Source organism: Erpetoichthys calabaricus, chromosome 4 (assembly GCF_900747795.2).
Source record: "Erpetoichthys calabaricus chromosome 4, fErpCal1.3, whole genome shotgun sequence".
Classification (NCBI taxonomy): Eukaryota; Metazoa; Chordata; class Cladistia; order Polypteriformes; family Polypteridae; genus Erpetoichthys; species Erpetoichthys calabaricus.
Window position 1 is genome coordinate 19673647 of NC_041397.2, and position 18619 is coordinate 19692265.

Consider the following 18619-nt stretch of genomic DNA (forward strand, 5'->3'; position numbering starts at 1 on the left):
TCTTTTGGCAGTGATGGGGATTTGAACTGGCAACCTTCGGGATACCAGCGCAGATCTTTAGCCTCAGAGCCACCACTCCACCCCAAAACACAAGCTTCTGTTTGAAAGAGTAGGTGATGTGCCATGGAGTTATGCAACATTCTCAAGCTTGCTTAATCCATTTCAGGGTTGTTTGGCAAAATGTAAGTAAGCGTATATAATTCACAACTAAATGGACCCATTTGCAGTGCTCATTTTCAGATGTATTATCTAGTAGTGTAAAGACAGGCAGAGGTCCAAATACTAAAGGAAACCATTCCTGTACTTCATTCTTTTGTTTGATTCCTTTGTTTATTTCTGAATTTGCTCAAATTCTGAATTAGATGGAGATCAAAGAAGCATTGGACGCAATGCAAAAACTGACCTGCACATTACCACAATCGCTCATGAATCTCCATTTATGAAGTTACATGAATTTCTCCTTGGGATTAATAAAGTATCTATCTATCTATCTATCTATCTATCTATCTATCTATCTATCTATCTATCTATCTATCTATCTATCTATCTATCTATCTATCTATCTATCTATCTATCTATCTATCTATCTATCTATCTATCTATCTATCTGCTTTCAGATGTGAGGCTATCCACTTGAAAACCCACGCAGATTTGTGGAATTCATACAAATTTTCCTCGGAACTGAGTGGTTCGGCACTAATCACTGCACTACACAGTAATCTATTTATACATTTTATAACCTGCTTATTGAAACTGGGGGCTTGGTCGTTGGCAGAGTCTACCACCATAGCATTAGACATCATTCAGAAAGACACTTAATGCTGCTGTGACTTTCAGAGCACATGGAGTCTCTTAATTGTTTACATTTTTGGCTTCATTTTAATTTATATCCTTGTCAAGAATGTAAAATTCTTTTCTTTTATTAACTAAAAGGAAATTATCCATGAGTCACCAACAAACCCATTAAATTTTAATTAAGAAATTGTTTGTCTAATTTTTTTCTAATTGTTTTTAATTAAGAAATCATTTGGGGGGGGAAAAAGCGCGCACAATTTCCCGAACCAAGACTGCTCACCCCTAGCCTTAGGTGCTGATGCTTAACTCAATGCTGGAAATCAAGTTTTTCCAGTATTAAATTGTTAAACAATTAGATGTAAAATCATTTAAAGTCGCATTTAAAATGTAACCTAATTTTTTCAAATGTAATGCATGTAATCGTTAATCTATTTTAAAATATTAAACTAAAATAATTTAAATTAATTATCTTTCATCATCCGTAACATCTATAACCACTGTCAAGTGCACAAGCATTCTGTGAGCTTTGCGGGGGGTACAACAAAAGAATTTCCTTGCAATCCAGTGACCCAGATGAATTCCTGTAAATTGGCCTCTTGAACCCACCCCTTCAGGGTCTCCATGATATTTAGGACCATGGTGACTGGAGACAACTATCAATTCTGAGAAGTGATAACAAACATTCTGGAATGGCTAACTTCAGTACTTCTGTTTCCCCTTTATTGGGTATTTATGAACGCTGTGAAGTCGCTTCAGTTTATTTGTTGTCCGCCTCCTCACTCACTGGTACGAGAAAACCCCAATTGATGTTCCAATTGACTTGTTTTGTGTCTAGTTATGAATGATGTCAGGGTTTTTTGGGGTCCCCTCTATTTTTGGCCCGCTAGACCCTAAAAACACTCATTTTAAGCCAATTTTGGACAAATTTTGCGCAACAAATTACAGCATAAACTAACAGGTGCCTTCAGCAAAAATGATCAGAAGGACTTGAAGTTGTGCATCAGCCAACCCCAGGGGTCCACCTCCAAATGGGAAACGAGGGTTCAAAGTTACTTTTCACAAAACTTTGAAAAATGGGGGTTAGTAATATAGGCATGTTTTGTGCTCTTTTGAGGTTGCTGATCAGGAATATGTTCCTATTTTTGATATTTGAATCTTTACCGGTGGTCCAGGCGCTTTAATGTGTTTGATGTCACGCTGTAAGACAAAAGAAATGAGCATGTGGGGCATTGTTTTAGACTATTGCAAGGTCAGCGATTATGAATATGGTGTTATTTTTGAATTTTGATCCTTTTCTAGGGATTTAGACCTGTATGGATCCCTATCCGAGGGTATAAAAAATAACACATTTCTATTAAAGGCGAGAATATTTAGACTTTAAACATTTAAACTGAAGCACACTTTTTAATATTTCATATATTTGATACAAGTATTATTGTTTATTATGTGATTTTGCCTCGTGAAGTAAATCATTACATTTCTTGTGAACATCTAGAATTTGGACTTTTTTATTATTTGTTCGTTTTCCGCTGATGTAGTAAGGACTAGCACATTTTTGATAGCTAATTGGTTCTTTCACGCTATTACTTTTGGTTTATCATATTGAACATTTCATTAATAATTTAGTTTATTTAGCTGTTGACTCCAGTATAGGGTTGACAGGGCCTTTTATGGTAGCATCAAGCATATGTTGTGATCTAACTTTGGATAGGGTTCTGTACCGGCCCATCATAGCTTGTACCAGTTAAAACAATTAGGAAAGAAGCACATTACAATATTAGAAAATCATAAAAAATTGGTTTTATACAAACAACAAGGAAGTGCAGTTATGTTTTTTAAGAGATTATCTTACAGGTTACATAAAAGCTTGTCTTAAAAACATTTCACGGTTCTTGTTTGTCATACTGCACGTGTATCACAAGTGCAGTATAGCCTGCTGCCAAACAGCAAAAGGCATATGCTTTTATTTTTAAAACGAGTAATCTCATATCACAAAAGTCCCCAGTGCTCAATATTCATGCTGTTATGGTTCATGACTTGGAACCCATTGCAGAGACAGATGTAACAGATGTAATGGTCATAAAATCAAGCTGTGCATTCATTTCTGTATTATTTCAAGACTCCAGACTTTCTTTTTGATCTTGAGATTGAACATTTTTATGGAAATGCATCCAGTTCACTCAAGCTCTCTTTGTCTGATGGTGTAGTACAATACAACCCTGACCACAGCCTGTAATCTGCTTAGCTTTACAGTAAACAGCGTCTTACCGTGTACAGTCAGCGTCGCCGAAGCTTCAGCCTTTCCCACCATGTTTTCAGCCACACAGGTGTATGAGCCGACATCTGCTGCTGTCACCCGTCGAATCTTCAAGGTGTGATCATCTCGAATCTCAAACCTGAAGCAAGTCACCCATAAATATCACAAATGTTAAAAATCTGAAGAAAAATAAAATTTTAAATTGATTTGGGGTTTTAGCCTACCACGAGGGTTAGGCAATTTGCTTGAACTTGTTCCTTTTCGTTTTTTTTTAGTTAGTATCTGAATCTTTTTTGAATTTCTACTTTGCATTTTGGAGTTAGAAAGATCTTTCTTTCTTTCTTTAATTATTTATTTATTTTTGTTAAATGCCTTTTCATTTGGATTTTTTAGTATCTTGCTGTTTTAGATCATAAAACCCTACAGGAGATGGTGACGGCGGCACAGAACATTACCAGCAACCTGCTACCTTCAGTTCAGGACATATACAACACTTCCTGCCGTAGAAAGGCAAACAGGGTTATTAAAGACCCCGTCTATCCTGCACAGTCCTATTTCCTTACTCCTAAACCTTCCGGCACTTGGAGATTAACAGAGAGTTTCTATCCACAGGTTACTAAACAACCTCTATGATAAAATTGTGGTGAGGCATAGTTCAAAGCAAGAATATGAAACCATTTCCAAAGCTTTGAATGTTTCCAGAAGCTCAATGGCCCCAATAATTATGAAATAGCCACCAGATGGAACCAGTCATCAGTGTAACAGAGCTTCAGAAATCCTCTGCTGAGATGGAAGAACCTGTGCGAAAGATCACCATATCAGCAGCAGGCCTTTATAATAGAGTGGCAAGATGGACGGCAATTTTGCGTAAAAGGTATATGACAATTTAAAGGACTCTGACAGGACATGAATAAAAGATTCTTTGGACTAATGTGACAAAAAAACTGAACTCTCTGGGCAGAACTCCAGGCACTGCTCATCTCCTGCCTAATACCATTCCTACAGTGAAACAACTGATTGGAACTCTTCAGAGTGCCACCGAATTAAATTCTAAATTGTTAAAACAAAGTAATAATACGCACCTTCCTTTTGGCATGTCACCGTCCTCCTTGCGCCATCGCACAGTGGGAATGGGGTCTCCTCTCGCTTCACACCTAAACTCCACACTTTCATCAACAAGAACCACCTGACTGCCGGGCCTTTTCACAAAATTTGGACGTTCTGCAATGTAAGAATGAGAAATTTGATTTATGCTATTAAAATCTCTGATATTATAAGCTTAGAAAGTTTACACATTAAGTGCATTAGATTTATTATTATTCAGTAAATAAATAAATTATGTAAACATTCTCGCAATGCCAAAAAGTCTGAATATAAAGCCTAAATTGGGCTTGTTTTTGATTTTGTATATTTGCGCCACTGAAATCGTCTAATCCTTTACTTCATGTTGTTATGGTTTGGTCAGGGTTCCCCTGTAGTGTTACCTTGCTTTATCTTGTTAATTTCGCTGTCTTATGTCATTCATTTAGGATCATTTTGTTAATTTCTCCTCCTTTATATATAACTAGTCATTTAGCCCGTTACAATAACGGGCGCTAGAACAGTAGTGCATAAACAGTAGTAGGAACAATGGCAAGGGACCGTGATCTCATTTTGTTTGTTTGGTCGTATTTTTCTTTCTTTGTCTTTCAGCCTTTCTTTTGTTGATGTTTACTTGCTGAGCTGACCGTTCTTCGTGGGCTGGCGCCGTGTATTGTGTGTCTTTAATTTTCTGTGACAGTAATACTGTCTTGTATATCCGCTGGCTTGTACGTCCGTAATATACCTTTAATTTTCTCTGGCGGTAATACAGGCGTGCGCGTCGGTAATATGCCTTTAATCTCCTCTGACAGTAATACTGGCTTGTATGTGGCTGTAATATGAGTCACTGTATTGTGTACCTTTAATTTCCTCTCGCAGTAATACTGGCTTGTATTTCCGTAAAACGCCTCTAACTCTCGCTGACAGTAATATCGCGCATCGCACCGTGCCCCGCGCATGCGCACTTCACCAGAAGACACCCACACACGGACACCTGGACACACACAGGGATTTTATTAAAGAGGATTGTTTTATTGTTAAATGTTTTCCTTCTTTTCAATCATTTCACCATTTTATTTGGTTCTTTTTATATTATCATTGGTACTTAGTTGTATTCCTTGATCTTTGTACATTGAGCTTGGGGGGGGTCAGTCTCTCCTGAGGTGGTAGAAATTTCAGTATTATTGCCGAGGCATTGACTACAGTTAAAGTTCATTTGGATCTATACTTGAATTTTTTAATTGAAACTACTTTGTCTGACTTCCTCATTTTTGGGCTCCATGTCCAAGTCAGAATTATGGACTGTGTTTTGTATTCCTTGAGGTTTCCTTTTGGAATCTATTTTTGCTTTGTTATTTATCTGTCTATGCTCTTCATTTACCTTCTTTTGACAATAAATCTGTAGCGAGTGTTATAGTCAGTTGGTTTTATGCATTTTTTTATCTCTCCCTGCATTATTTGAGACAATCTATATGTCTACTTAGGGGCTTTGGATTATACATATAATTACATTTACATTTACATTATTTAGCAGACGCTCTTATCCAGAGCGACTTACAACAGTAAGTCAGCTCAGCAAGTAAACATCAACAAAAGAAAGGCTGAAAGACAAAGAAAGAAAAATACGACCAAACAAACAAAATGAGATCACGGTCCCTTTCCATTTAATATAGACTGTTCCTACTACTGTTTATGCACTACTGTTCTAGCGCCCGTTATTGTAACGGGCTAAATGACTAGTTATATATAAAGGAGGAGAAATTAACAAAATGATCCTAAATGAATGACATAAGACGGCGAAATTAACAAGATAAAACAAGGTAACACTACAGGGGAACCCTGACCAAACCATAACAACATGAAGTAAAGGATTAGACGATTTCAGTGGCGCAAATATACAAAATCAAAAACAAGCCCAATTTAGGCTTTATATTCAGACTTTTTGGCATTGCGAGAATGTTTACATAATTTATTTATTTACTGAATGTAGGTCTTTGCATTTAAAGTAAATTGGCAACATTTAATATTTTTTGCGCCTTGCTGAAATGCCATCTTTGTTTTCTTTGAGTGCTGATCCTGTCATCATATTACGAGTCTTGGTTTCCAGGGTTGTGGACACAAAGATCACAATGCTGGGCATCATTTATGAGAAGGAGTTAAGAGGGCACCTCCATCAGTTATTCCCTATTCGAGTTTGTGCATAACTGTCCTCTACAATTCTTTAAAAGTCTTTAATTTATTGAATTGCTTTGGTTCATGATGTCTGATTTTTGGCTCTGAGGAAAGATTTGTTTGCCTTGTAGTTCTGACCTCAGTTTGTTTTTTTGTTTTGACCAACTTCTATCTACCAGTCCTTTACACTTCTTCTTACTGTCTCTCACGAGTTAGTATGTGAGTAGGAGTCACAATAATGGTGGAAATGTTTTGTGGCCTCCAAAACCAGGACAAGACTTCCTCTGCTTTGCCCACTCTAGATGCAGCCAGCCCCCAAATACTACATGCCAACTTTAGCTTAGCAGGCCCCAAAAATGAGGAGCTGGCCCTTAAACGTTCAAAAATAGCAAAAAAAAAAAAAGTCCCAAGAAATAACAGAAATGTCCAACAAGGGAGAGAAACTATAAAAACCCTGGCTTGCATTCCAAAAAGGCAATGAGGATCCCCAGCAGTAGAATGGTAGTCATGAAGGTAAATTATATTTTACTTGGAGATCATGAGGACATCTTATAGTTTTTGTGAATGCTGTGGCTTCACCACAACATTCAATAATAATAAATAATAATAATAATATTTAAAGAAGTAGGAGGGAAAGAAAAACATCATATGGAAAACATACTAAGGTAGGATACTGGGCAAATCTTCTTGTAATTGTTTTCACTTCATGTAACATTCAAGATTATTTATGAATATTATTCCATCTCTATCAGATCAATATCTTTTTATAAGTTCAGTGTTGTCCAGTTTTTCCAAAATATTCTGCTTTTCCAAGGATGTGCATTCCAATCTCTGACTGAAAAATCATCTCCTGGCAGCTCCTAGTGAGCTAGGATAGCTCCTGAGCTCTCCTAAACCTTGGTGAAGTTAGGAGTAGATTCCTAAATAAGGAAAATTAATAAAATGCATTAACTCCTACTCCTAAAAGTAGGACCACATTTGCATTACTCTGAGATTTTTGAGCCAGTTAAGACTGTTTCACTACTCAATACTCAAAATCAGAAAAGGAAACAGATCCTGCAGAGAACTAACTCAATGAATAACTACTGAATCTCTTCTGCTCACAGCACATAATAGGCAGAGGGTGGATCCAGTCGCAGTGACATCAGGGTGGCCCTGCTTCCTACAGCTACACAATCAAAGCACATGGAACTTTAGTAAATTTAAAGAGAAAGTACATAGATGTTCCCATATACAATAAAAAGATTTGGGATTAAAATGCTCAGAGATCTTTATATAGACAACATATTTGCATCCTTTGAACAATTACGTTCCAAATTCAACCTCCCAGATACACATTTCTTTCACTATCTTCAAATTATAAACTTTGTTAAACAGAAACTGCCCAATTTTCCTCACCTCGTACCCTCCACCATGCTGGAAAATATACTGCTCAATTTCGAGGAATTAAACACCATTTCCACATTATATAAAATCCTATTAGAGTCCCTACCTTTCAAAGACCCAAGAGGACATTGGGAAAAAGATCTCTTAATCAATATATCAGAAAAGGAGTGGAAGGTAACAAAGCAGAGAATTCACTCGAGCTCCATATGCGCAAAGCATAGAATTATTAAACTCAAAATTATATATCGAGCTCATCTGTCTCACTTAAAACTGTCCAAAATGTTTCCAGGGCAAGATCCAACCTGCGAACGCTGCAACCAAGCTCCTGCCTCACTGGGTCACATGTTTTGGGCCTGCACCAAATTAACATCATTTTGGACCAAACTTTTTAAGTGTCATTCAGACAGCCTTGGGGTCACAATCCCTCCTAACCCATTAACCGCTGTGTTTGGTGTTCTTCCAGACGGACTTGAAGTGGAGAAGGACAAACAAACTGTGATTGCATTCACTACACTTGTGGCATGCAGACTTATTTTGTTAAATTGGAAGAATCCTAACTCTCCTCTGATAAGTCAGTGGGAAACTGATGTTTTATATTATCTGAAATTGGAAAAAATCAAATTCTCAGTTAGAGGATCCGTAGAGAATTTTTTCAAAACCTGGCAGGATCTAATCAATAATATTTTAGAATAAGAGAAATAATTATTACCGCATTTATTTCCCTTCTCCATTTTTTTTATTTACCTATATATATTTCTTCCTTTCTTTTGTTTATTTTTGCCCTATTAAAAAGCCTTAAGCAATTCTCCTTTGGCTAAGCTCTCCTTCTCAAGGGTGGGGTCTGATTTGTCTTCAATTCTTTTTTGTTATAAATTAATTTATATGTATGGAATGATTACAATAAAATTAATAAAAAAAAAAAAAACTACAATATAAAATGCACGTAAATTCAAGCTGACACCTAACAAAATATTTACATTAACGAAACATTGTTATTTGAGCCAGGGGTTTTAAAGTTTCCTTCCCCTCTTTCTAATTTTTTTGTGATTTAGAAGCTTTTACCCCTTTCTGTTGGGCCTGTGTAAGCTGCAAGTCTCCTTTTAGATTTTAGGGTAAGCTTGATTTTGGATAGTAGGCCTCTACATATCTACTTCTGGAGTAATGCCTAATTTTGAGTTTAATGAGATCAAATAAATCATAGCATAAACAGCCTACCATAAGGCATACAATGGCAATGGAAACAGCATATGAAAGGACATGGTGAATACTGGGTAATGATACACAGGATATGGAAACACTGATCTCCTCCAGACTAATGCAAAACACAGCGGTGTCTTCACCACTATTAATTGTACACATCTTGCACAATTCACTTAGTAGAGGAAATGTTTATACTGCTTTTCTGAGTTTAAACCCGTAATTAGAGCGTAACACAAATCAGCATACAATCTACATGAAAGAGTATTTATTGCTCGTGCTAGAGATGAACAATCAATGAAAATTAGGAATGCTGTTGGTCACTCATTAAAAGTCAATGTTCTGCATAAATAAACAGGACTTTGGCGCTGCTCCACTCATCCCATACTGAGAGGCTATGAATTAAGGGTGGCACATACTACTGATTAATCACAAAACACTCACGCAGCCTGAGGGAGAATTTACCATTTGAAATCAACCTTAACAGCATGCCTTCAGAATACAGAAAGAACCAGAATCTCCAAACAACTCTTACAAGGACTTCATCATCCAAGATTTAAAATAATTAATTTGCAGAAAAAAAGAGGTGTTATGTTGCCAGCAGCCTAATCATACTTTACCCTTCACCAGTTGAACTCCCATGTGTGGCCTCATTCTGTGTGAACATCTCCTAGACGCTTGCTTGTCATTGAGTATCATCAAGTCAGCGGTTCTCAAATTTGAGAAATTCAGACCCCTTCACCATTTTCACATTTTGTTATGTTACAGCCTTGTGCTGAAATCATGTACATTCATTTTTTCCCACATTATGCAACAATCAACACCTCAGAATGACAAAGTGAAAACAGGATTTTAGGAATTTTTGGAAATTTATTAGAAGTAAAAAACTGAAATATCATATTGAAACAAGTATTCAGACCTTTGCTGCGACACTTGAAATTTGACTCAGGTGGACCTCATTCTGTTCAACATCTTTGAGATGTTTCTGCACCCTGTTTGGAGTCCACCTGTGGTTATTTCAGTTCATTGCACATGATTAGAAAAAGCACACACCTGTCTATGGAAAGTTCCCCTGTCGAGCAAAAACCAAGCCCTGAAGTCGAAGGAATTGCCTACGGAGCTTAGACACAAGATTGTATCGAGGCACAGATCTGAGGAAGGCTACAAAAACATTCCTGCAGCACTGGAGGTTCCCAACAGCACATTTGCCTCCATCTCTCTATATATAAAATCCGATGTCTGTCTGTCTGTCTGTCGCTCCGCTTTTCACGAGAGAACTACTTAACGGATTTAGATCGTTTTTTTTCTACAATTTGCTTGAACATTCCAGTTAATTTTATGACTTCTCTCATTACGCTAAGTATCATAGTTCGGTTGCATTACCAATTTATTTTCACGAATCCGAGAGACAAGCAGCGGGCTGAGGGGAAGGGGGGGGGGGGTTGGGGGGGGGGGGGTCCTCCTCACTCAGGCTCCAGACTCAGGCCATACCTTACCTCTGCTTAGCTAGCGAACGAGAGAACTACTTAACGAATTTAGATCAGTTTTTTTTTCCAGAATTTGCTTGAACATTCCAGTTGATTTTGTAACTTCTCTCATCGCGCTAAGAATCACAGTTCGCTTGCAGGAGTGATATATTCGCACTTATCCAAGACATATGCTGCGGGCTGAGAGGAGGGGGAAGCGTGATGTCAGGAGTGGGGGGCCGGGCAGGGCTCTCCTCACTGTCCTGCTTCACTACTATGTGGGCAGAGCCGTGAGGGATGGCTAGTGATTCATAAATGGATGAAGTTTGGAACAATCACAAGTCCTTCTAGAGCTGGCCACCCTGAGTAATCATGAGAGAAAGGTCTAGGTAAGAGAGGTGACCAAGAACCCGATGATGACTCTGGCTGATTTCTAAAGAACCTGTGTGGAAAATGGTGAAACTTTGAGAAGGAAAACCATCACCTCAACACTTTACCGATTTGGGATTTGTGACAGAAGCCAAAAGACACATGGAAGCCAGCTTGGACTTTGCTAAAAGAAAGCCAAAGGACCTTTAGAATGTGAGAAGCAAGATTCTCTGGTCTGAAACCACGATTAGTGCCATGTTTGGAGAAAACCAGACAACACGTATCATCTGTGCAATACCATTCCAACTGTGAAGCATGTTGGTTCTTTTCCACATGGCAGGAACAGAGATACTAGACAAGGTTGACAAAAAGCTAAATGGAGAAAAGTACAGAGATATCCTTAACAAGAACATGCTCCAGACCACTCTGGACCAAAGACTGGACTGAAGGTTCACCCTTTAACAGGACAATGACCCTAAGCACAAAGCAATGACGGGAATGATTTTGAGACTACTCTGGGAATGTCCTTGCATGGTCCAGCCATGGGCTGGACTTGAATCCAATCGAACATTTCTGGAGAGAACTGATAACAGCAGTCCACTGATGGTCTCTATCCAATCTGACAGAACTTGAGACGATCTGCAGAGAAGAATGGCAGAAAATCCCCAAATTGAAGAGTGTGAAGCTTGGTGTATCAAACCCAGGAAGACTTCAGGCTGGAATCACTTCCAAAGGGGCTTCAACAAAGTACTGAGTAAAGGGTCTGAATACTTGTTATTACTTTGTTATTTTTAATAAATTTGCAAAAATTTCAAAAATACCATTTTCATTTTGCCATTCTGAGACTTTGAGGGTTTGTTGAAGTGGAGAAAACTGAATTTAAATGAATTTTAGCTCAAGGATGAAACATAGTAAAATGTGAGAAATATGAAAGGGTCTGAACACTTTCAGGAATCCAGGATGTGCAAGTTTTCATCAGGCTCTACAGTTGCTTCCCTAACCCAAGTATGTGAAGGTTAACTGAGAGTGTCAAATTCACCTGCTTCTGTCTGGATAAACTTAGACTTCAAATATTACTATAATGGAAAAACAACAGGTTAAAAAAAGATATCGAGATTAAACTGACATCAAGTCTGGATAGATTATTGAATTTATACATGTAAGGAAAAGATATCCATGACTCAGTATGTCATCTAGGTCCCTGTAACCCTGTAATGGAAAAAGGGGATTCAAAACAAATGGACAGATGTGTGTTATTAAAGACCCATCCATCCATAACCATAATGGTTACAGCCAATGCACGTTCGTGTACCAGCCCTCACTCACTTATGTTCAGAGAGGTTAGGGCTGCACACTTACAAAATGTAACATTCAACTGAACACCAGCAAAACCAAGGAGCTGGTGGTGGATTTTAGGAGGACCAGGCCCCTCATGGACCCCGTGATCATCAGAGGTGACTGTGTGCAGAGGGTACAGACCTATAAATACCTGGGTGTGCAGCTGGATGATAAACTGGACTGGACTGCCAATACTGATGCTCTGTGCAAGAGAGGACAGAGCCGACTATACTTCCATAGAAGGCTGCCGTCCTACAACATCTGTAATAAGATGCTGCAGATGTTCTATCAGACGGTTGTGGTGAGCGCCCTCTTCTACGCGGTGGTGTGCTGGGGAGGCAGCATAAAGAAGAGGGACGCCTCACGTCTGGACAAACTGGTGAGGAAGGCAGGCTCTATTGTAGGCACAGAGCTGGACAGTTTGACATCTGTGGCAGAGCGACGGGTGCTGAGCAGGCTCCTGTCAATCATGGAGAATCCACTGCATCCACTGAACAGTATCATCTCCAGAGAGAGGAGCAGCTTCAGCGACAGACTGCTGTCACTGTCCTGTTCCACTGACAGACTGAGGAGATTGTTCCACCCCCACACTATGTGACTCTTCAATTCCACTTGTGGGGGTAAACGTTAACATTATTCAAAGTTATTGTCTGTTATACCTGCATTGTTATCACTCTTTAATTTAATATTGTTTTTTATCAGTATGCTGCTGCTGGAGTATGTGAAATTCCCCTTGGGATTAATAAAGTATCTATCTATCTATCTATCTATCTATCTATCTATCTATCTATCTATCTATCTATCTATCTATCTATCTATCTATCTATCAATTCATTTTCCAACCCGCTGAATCTGAACACAGGGTCACGGGGGTCTGCTGGAGCCAATCCCAGCCAACACAGGGCACAAGGCAGGAACCAATCCAGGGCAGGGTGCCAACCCACCACAGTCTATCTTCAAAATTATTAAATAAAATCCTAAATTCAAATTTGAGCCATGAGTGGCCAGACCCTATTTTACCAGCTTTGGTGCAGGGTAGCAACCAGCCATTGCACAGGGCAGTAGTCCCTATCAGACCCCACTTATACATGGATACGTGAGGCCAATATTGACTTGTCATTGATCCTATACCAACACATCTTTGAAATGTCGGGAGAAAAACTGGAGCACCCAAAAGAAAAAAATGTATGGAGAATGTACAAAGTTCCCACAGACAGGGACCTGGCTAGGATTTAAAGCAAGAAACTAAGTTAAACTAAATATTTTGAATGCATTACCTTGCCTAAAAAATAACAGAAGTGTTATGATGAACTACAGGTTTGTGGCCAGTTAATGTAACAGTTATGTTCACAAATTTGCTATGTTCAGTTCAGTGTCAAGTAACCACAGATATTGTACTTGGCATGTACCTTTAGCCTGTTTTCTGGAAGCCCATCACATCTTCCTCTGTCATATCAGGATCAATTCATGTAGGGTACTTATACATGCATGTCTCTCTTGGAATACTTTGCCTTGTAAGGATTTCATTTAATAGCAGTGCACAGATTATTTACCTATTATGACCCTAATTCCATAACAGTTACAACAGTAAGGAAAATGCCAATGAAAACAAAACTAAAGGATTTGCAAATTTACTTTGACTTGTACTCAAACAAAAATAGTATAAAGACAAGGTATTTCATGTCTGACCAAATCAACTGCACTGCCAGCAGCCATGGCACATGCACTTTAGAACAGGTCATCCACCTGAAGCCAAGCATGTTTGGGGCCAGCCAAAAGTTGGATGGGAGAGCAACCAGGAAAAAGCTTAGCTTGCTGCTGAAAGAAGATGTTGGCAAAAACCAACCTACCCTGTGGTCTGAATGTGGATCCCAAGGCCACATTGTGGTATAAAAATGGCGCTGTCATTTGGACAAGATGACTCCAAGGTCTTGACTCTCTGAGGTCATAAAAGATCCCTGGGCAGCATTTGTAAAGAGTAAGGTGTGTATCTCGATGTCCTGGATAAATTTCCCACTATGGCCTAGTCATTCTGGCCCCCTAATCATCATTGGCTAACTACCTCTCTCACCATTTAACCCACTTAACAGCTAATGTGAGGTGAGTGTACTGGTGCAAAATGGCTGCAATCGCACCATCCAGGTGGATGCTGCACATTAGTGGTGGCTGAAGTGGCTCTCCAAGCACTATGTAAAATGCTTTGAGAAGTGAGAAAAGTGCTGTTAGACATCCCTGAAAAAAACTGAGATGGGGTTTAGGACTAATAACAATGTGACAAGTTAAAGTTACAGGGGATGTGAAATAGTTGAGGCAATCACGTTCTGGTATCTAAGGAACCTCCAAAAAGACTTAGTCTTTGGGTTAAGCCTTGACAATTTGACAACAGATGGGTCAGCAAATAATCCAGCACATTCAGAACAACATTCCTCAAAGACAAATCGGTAGAATTTTGGGCAATTCACTCGCTACAGTATTGAATATAATTAAAAGATTCAAGGAATCTGGTCAAATCTCTTGTCTCTTGACTAAACTTATGCTTGCCACCAAAATACAGAACCGTTTAGAAATGGAACGCCTCTTTCCTAAGCTGTTGACACCCCTTGCCCCACATTTTAATGCTGATTGGTCATTTGATTACTTATAGTTTTGGCACGATTAAAGCGGGTTCTCGAATCAAAATGCAATACACCGAGAGCTGGTGCTAAGCGAAATGCAATACGTCTGCTTTGCTCACACAATCTATCAACATGAATTACAATGCAACACACTTTTGTATTGCCTGTTATATGGACGCAAAAATTGTGTGCCATAGTGAAAAGCAATTACTCATTTGGTTGATATGTCTTTAATTATGACACGATTAAACTGTGCCAAAATCAAATGTTCCTCTTGCATATGTATCAAATTTCAAAATAGTTAACGCATTGGATTGCATTTAATTTTGGCACAAGTAATTTTCCATACCATTGAGTCCATCGAGCTTGTTTGTTTCGCTAATAGTTAAGCTACCTCAATATCTCATTCAGACTCTTCTTTAACGGTTTGTAAGGTTTCTGCTTCAACAACATGGCTTGATAGTTTGTTCCAGATTCCCACTTGAATGTATATTTTCAAAAAAAAAAAAACAATTAAATACACAACCACATAAAACAATTCATTTTTTAGTGTTTTGTATATAGTACATGATGAAAGAATTTACAAATCACTCATTTTTGTTTTTATTAGAATTTTCCATACACTCCAAATGGTTTGGAATTGGAGTCGGAAATCGTGGTGTAATATGACATAATGATTTGAGGGTATGACTTAAAGGGTAATAATGTGGTTTTAGATTTTAACAATAAAAAAAAAAACAAAATGTGGCAACATAAATTAGAGCAGGAAGAAAGGCAGAAAAATATTGTCTCATTTTGCATTAACATATCTAAATCATATTGAAATGTTACAAGTGGGAAGACGGTCTACTGCGAAATTTGCCTTAACAGATTGATAGTAATTGTGCAAAAAAGTCAAAAAAATTGACAATTGCAGCATCTATGTTTGTTTCCTTATTGCATGATGAAAATGACAGAATCTTTCAAAATTTTGCCTATTTTATTACAAATGCAATCACAAAAATGTCCTCAACTGAGGAAGTCCAAGTGTATTGAATTTGCTGTTAATTTTAAAAATGAATAATAAATGTGACACATCAAGCCTATCATTAAAAGCTGCATTTCATAACTTATTGATTTGAAATTCAAAATAAAATATGCTGTGTGCTAAAGTGGGTACCGCCATGGCCTCACACACCCAGGAGACTCCTGGTCTGCTTATTGTCCGTATGAAGTTTAAATGCCCTCCTTGTATTTTCACTTTTTATTCATATTCCAAAAACTTACAGAAACTAATGGGTGACTCTGAATAAATGAAATAACGACAGACATTGAGTTCCATGACCCTGAAGTGGACAGATTTGCTATTAAACAGAAAACGTAACCTGATTGACAATATATGTATTGTGCACTACTGTCACAAGTGTGGACATATCGCTAACATTATGGGGGGCTAATAGCAAGGGAAGGATCTCGAGATTACACCAAAGTCTATTTGTATTCTTCCTCTACAACTAAGAGAATGTTAACATGTAAAAAAATCAACAAGTTCCCTTCAACTTGCCTGAAGTTCCATCCCTTCTGATCTTGAAAAACCAAAATTTTGTCTCGTCGGGCCAGTGAATGCCTAAAGTGCACTAATGTAGGGGAAATGCAAGCTCACCTATGCTTATTATTTTGTTGTTTTCCACCTCTACTATCTTTCTGGCAATATGGTGGAAATCCTCAAGTCAAAGGGTACTAATGTGGTTTTGGATGTTAACAAAAAACAAAATGTGCCAACATACATTAGACCAGGAAGAAAAGCAGTAAAATATTGTCTTGCTTTGGATTAACATATCGAAATCACATTGAAAAGTTAGAGGTGAGAATATGGTCTTCGAAATTCATCTTCATAGATTGATAGTAATTGGAAAAAAGATATGGAAAAAGTAAAAAAAAAACGACAATTGTAAAAAAGCTATACTCCTGCGAATAATAAACAGCAGTATCTATACTCCCAGCTGAAGACTCACTACTTCAGTTTAGCATACCCTGACTAGAGCTGCTGATCAACTAGACAAACTGCACCTCTTTTGTTAGTTGTTTTGTTACTAACCCTCACCTATTCTTTTTACTGCTCGGTACTTAAATGTGGCACTTGGTGCCACGGCCCACCTGCCAAGTTGTTTTGCCTGCCTAAGGAAATCTCTGATGGAGGATCACAGAAATCATTGAGTAGGGGGTTTCTTTCATCGGATTGGCTGGCCCAGCGCTGTCTCAGCTGTGGAATGGCCAATACGGGGAGGTGGCTTGATGGCTGATGTCTCCAGGACTCTGAACAAATCCAAATCCTATTATGTGATATCATCTACTGTTGAATTCTGCTCTGTACTTGTAATATTTCTATTGCACTGTTATATTGTATTGAGGATGACTTGTGTTCTGTTCTGCGTATTGTGTTGTATTTACCCCTTTTTACTTTGACACCCACTGCACGCCCAACCTACCTGGAAAGGGGTCTCTCTTTGAACTGCCTTTCCCAAGGTTTCTTCCATTTTTTTTCTCTACAAAAGTTTTTTTTTTTGGGAGTTTTTCCTTGTCTTCTTAGATAGTCAAGGCTGGGGGGCTGTCAAAAGGCAGGGCCTGTTAAAGCCCATTGTGGCACTTCTTATCTGATTTTGAGCTATACAAAAATAAATTGTATTGTATTGTATTGTACTGTATATTACTTTTCTTCTTGCATAATGAAAATAACATAGAGACTGTCAAAATTGTGCCTATTTTAGTACAAATATCATCTTTCACAGGAAAATTATCACAAAAATACCCTGGAGTGGATTAAGTAAACACAACAAAAAGACTGGTTATAAAATAGAAAATGTAACCTGATCGACGATACATGCATTGTGCACTAATGTTAAAACTGTCCCAAGTGTGGACAAATCACTAACATTAGATAGGGTAAGGTTACAAACACAAGTACTCTTCCCCTACAACCAAGAGAATGTTACAATGTCAAAAAATCAACCCTTCAATCCACCTGAAGTTCCATCCCTTCTGATCTTGAAAAACGAAAATGTCGTTTTTTTTTTTTTTTTTGTTTCTGTTTATTAATTTTTATTGTAATCATTCCATACAAATAGATCAATTTATAACCAAACAAAATTGAAGACAAATCAAACCCCACCCTGAGAAGGAGAGCTAAGCCATAGGAGAATTGCTTAGGGCATTTTAATAAGGCAACAATAAATAAAAGAAAGGGAGAAATAAATATATAGGTAAATAAGAGATGGAGAAGGGAACTAAATGCGGTAATAGTTATTTCTCTTATTCTAAAATAATATTGATTAGATCCTGCCAGGTTTTGAAAAAATTTTGTACAGATCCTCTAACTGAGAATTTGATTTTTTTCAATTTCAAATAATATAAAACATCGGTTTCCCACTGACTTATCAGAGGAGAATTAGGATTCTTCCAATTTAACAGAATAAGTCTGCGTGCCAAAATTGTAGTGAATGCAATCACCATTTGCTTGTCCTTCTCCACTTCCAAAATGTCGCCTTGTCGGGCCAGTGAATGCCTGAAGTGCACTAATGAAGGGGAAATACAAGCTCACCTATGCTTGTCATGTTGTTGTTTTCCACCTCTACTACCTTTATGGCAATAACGCAGAACTCCATACTGGATCCCCAACCCTTTCTGACATTTTGGGTTCTTTCAAAATCTAAGACATCTTCTTTTCTCACTACAGTTCCAAAGTTGTAACTCGCCACATGTTTTTGTTCCTTTTTATTTCAACTCCAGCAATACGGCAAAGTGTTTGGTTTAGGTTTAGGTTAGAATTTTTACAAGCATCTAATTGTAGTGTACGGGGCGGGATTCATGGACATGCAGTTTTACAAAAGTTAATTATAGATGCCAGGCTTTTGATTGACTTTGAAAAGTACAGTACGGCTAAAATTAGGCTGTGGTACTGAAAGAAG

The 18619-nt window shown here is 38.0% G+C and overlaps 1 protein-coding gene across 4 annotated transcripts in view; it reads right to left on the bottom strand.

Annotated features, from left to right (window-relative positions):
* The window catches only part of robo1 (roundabout, axon guidance receptor, homolog 1 (Drosophila)), a 1485956-nt gene that overhangs the window by 184857 nt on the left and 1282480 nt on the right, over positions 1-18619 (bottom strand). For all 4 annotated transcript variants that reach the window (XM_051926301.1, XM_051926302.1, XM_051926300.1 and 1 more), the window contains 2 exons: positions 4135-4273; positions 3064-3191 (listed from right to left, as the gene is read on the bottom strand). In XM_051926301.1, coding sequence (XP_051782261.1) covers positions 3064-3191; positions 4135-4273 — 267 coding nt within the window. The remainder of the gene's footprint in view (positions 1-3063; positions 3192-4134; positions 4274-18619) is intronic.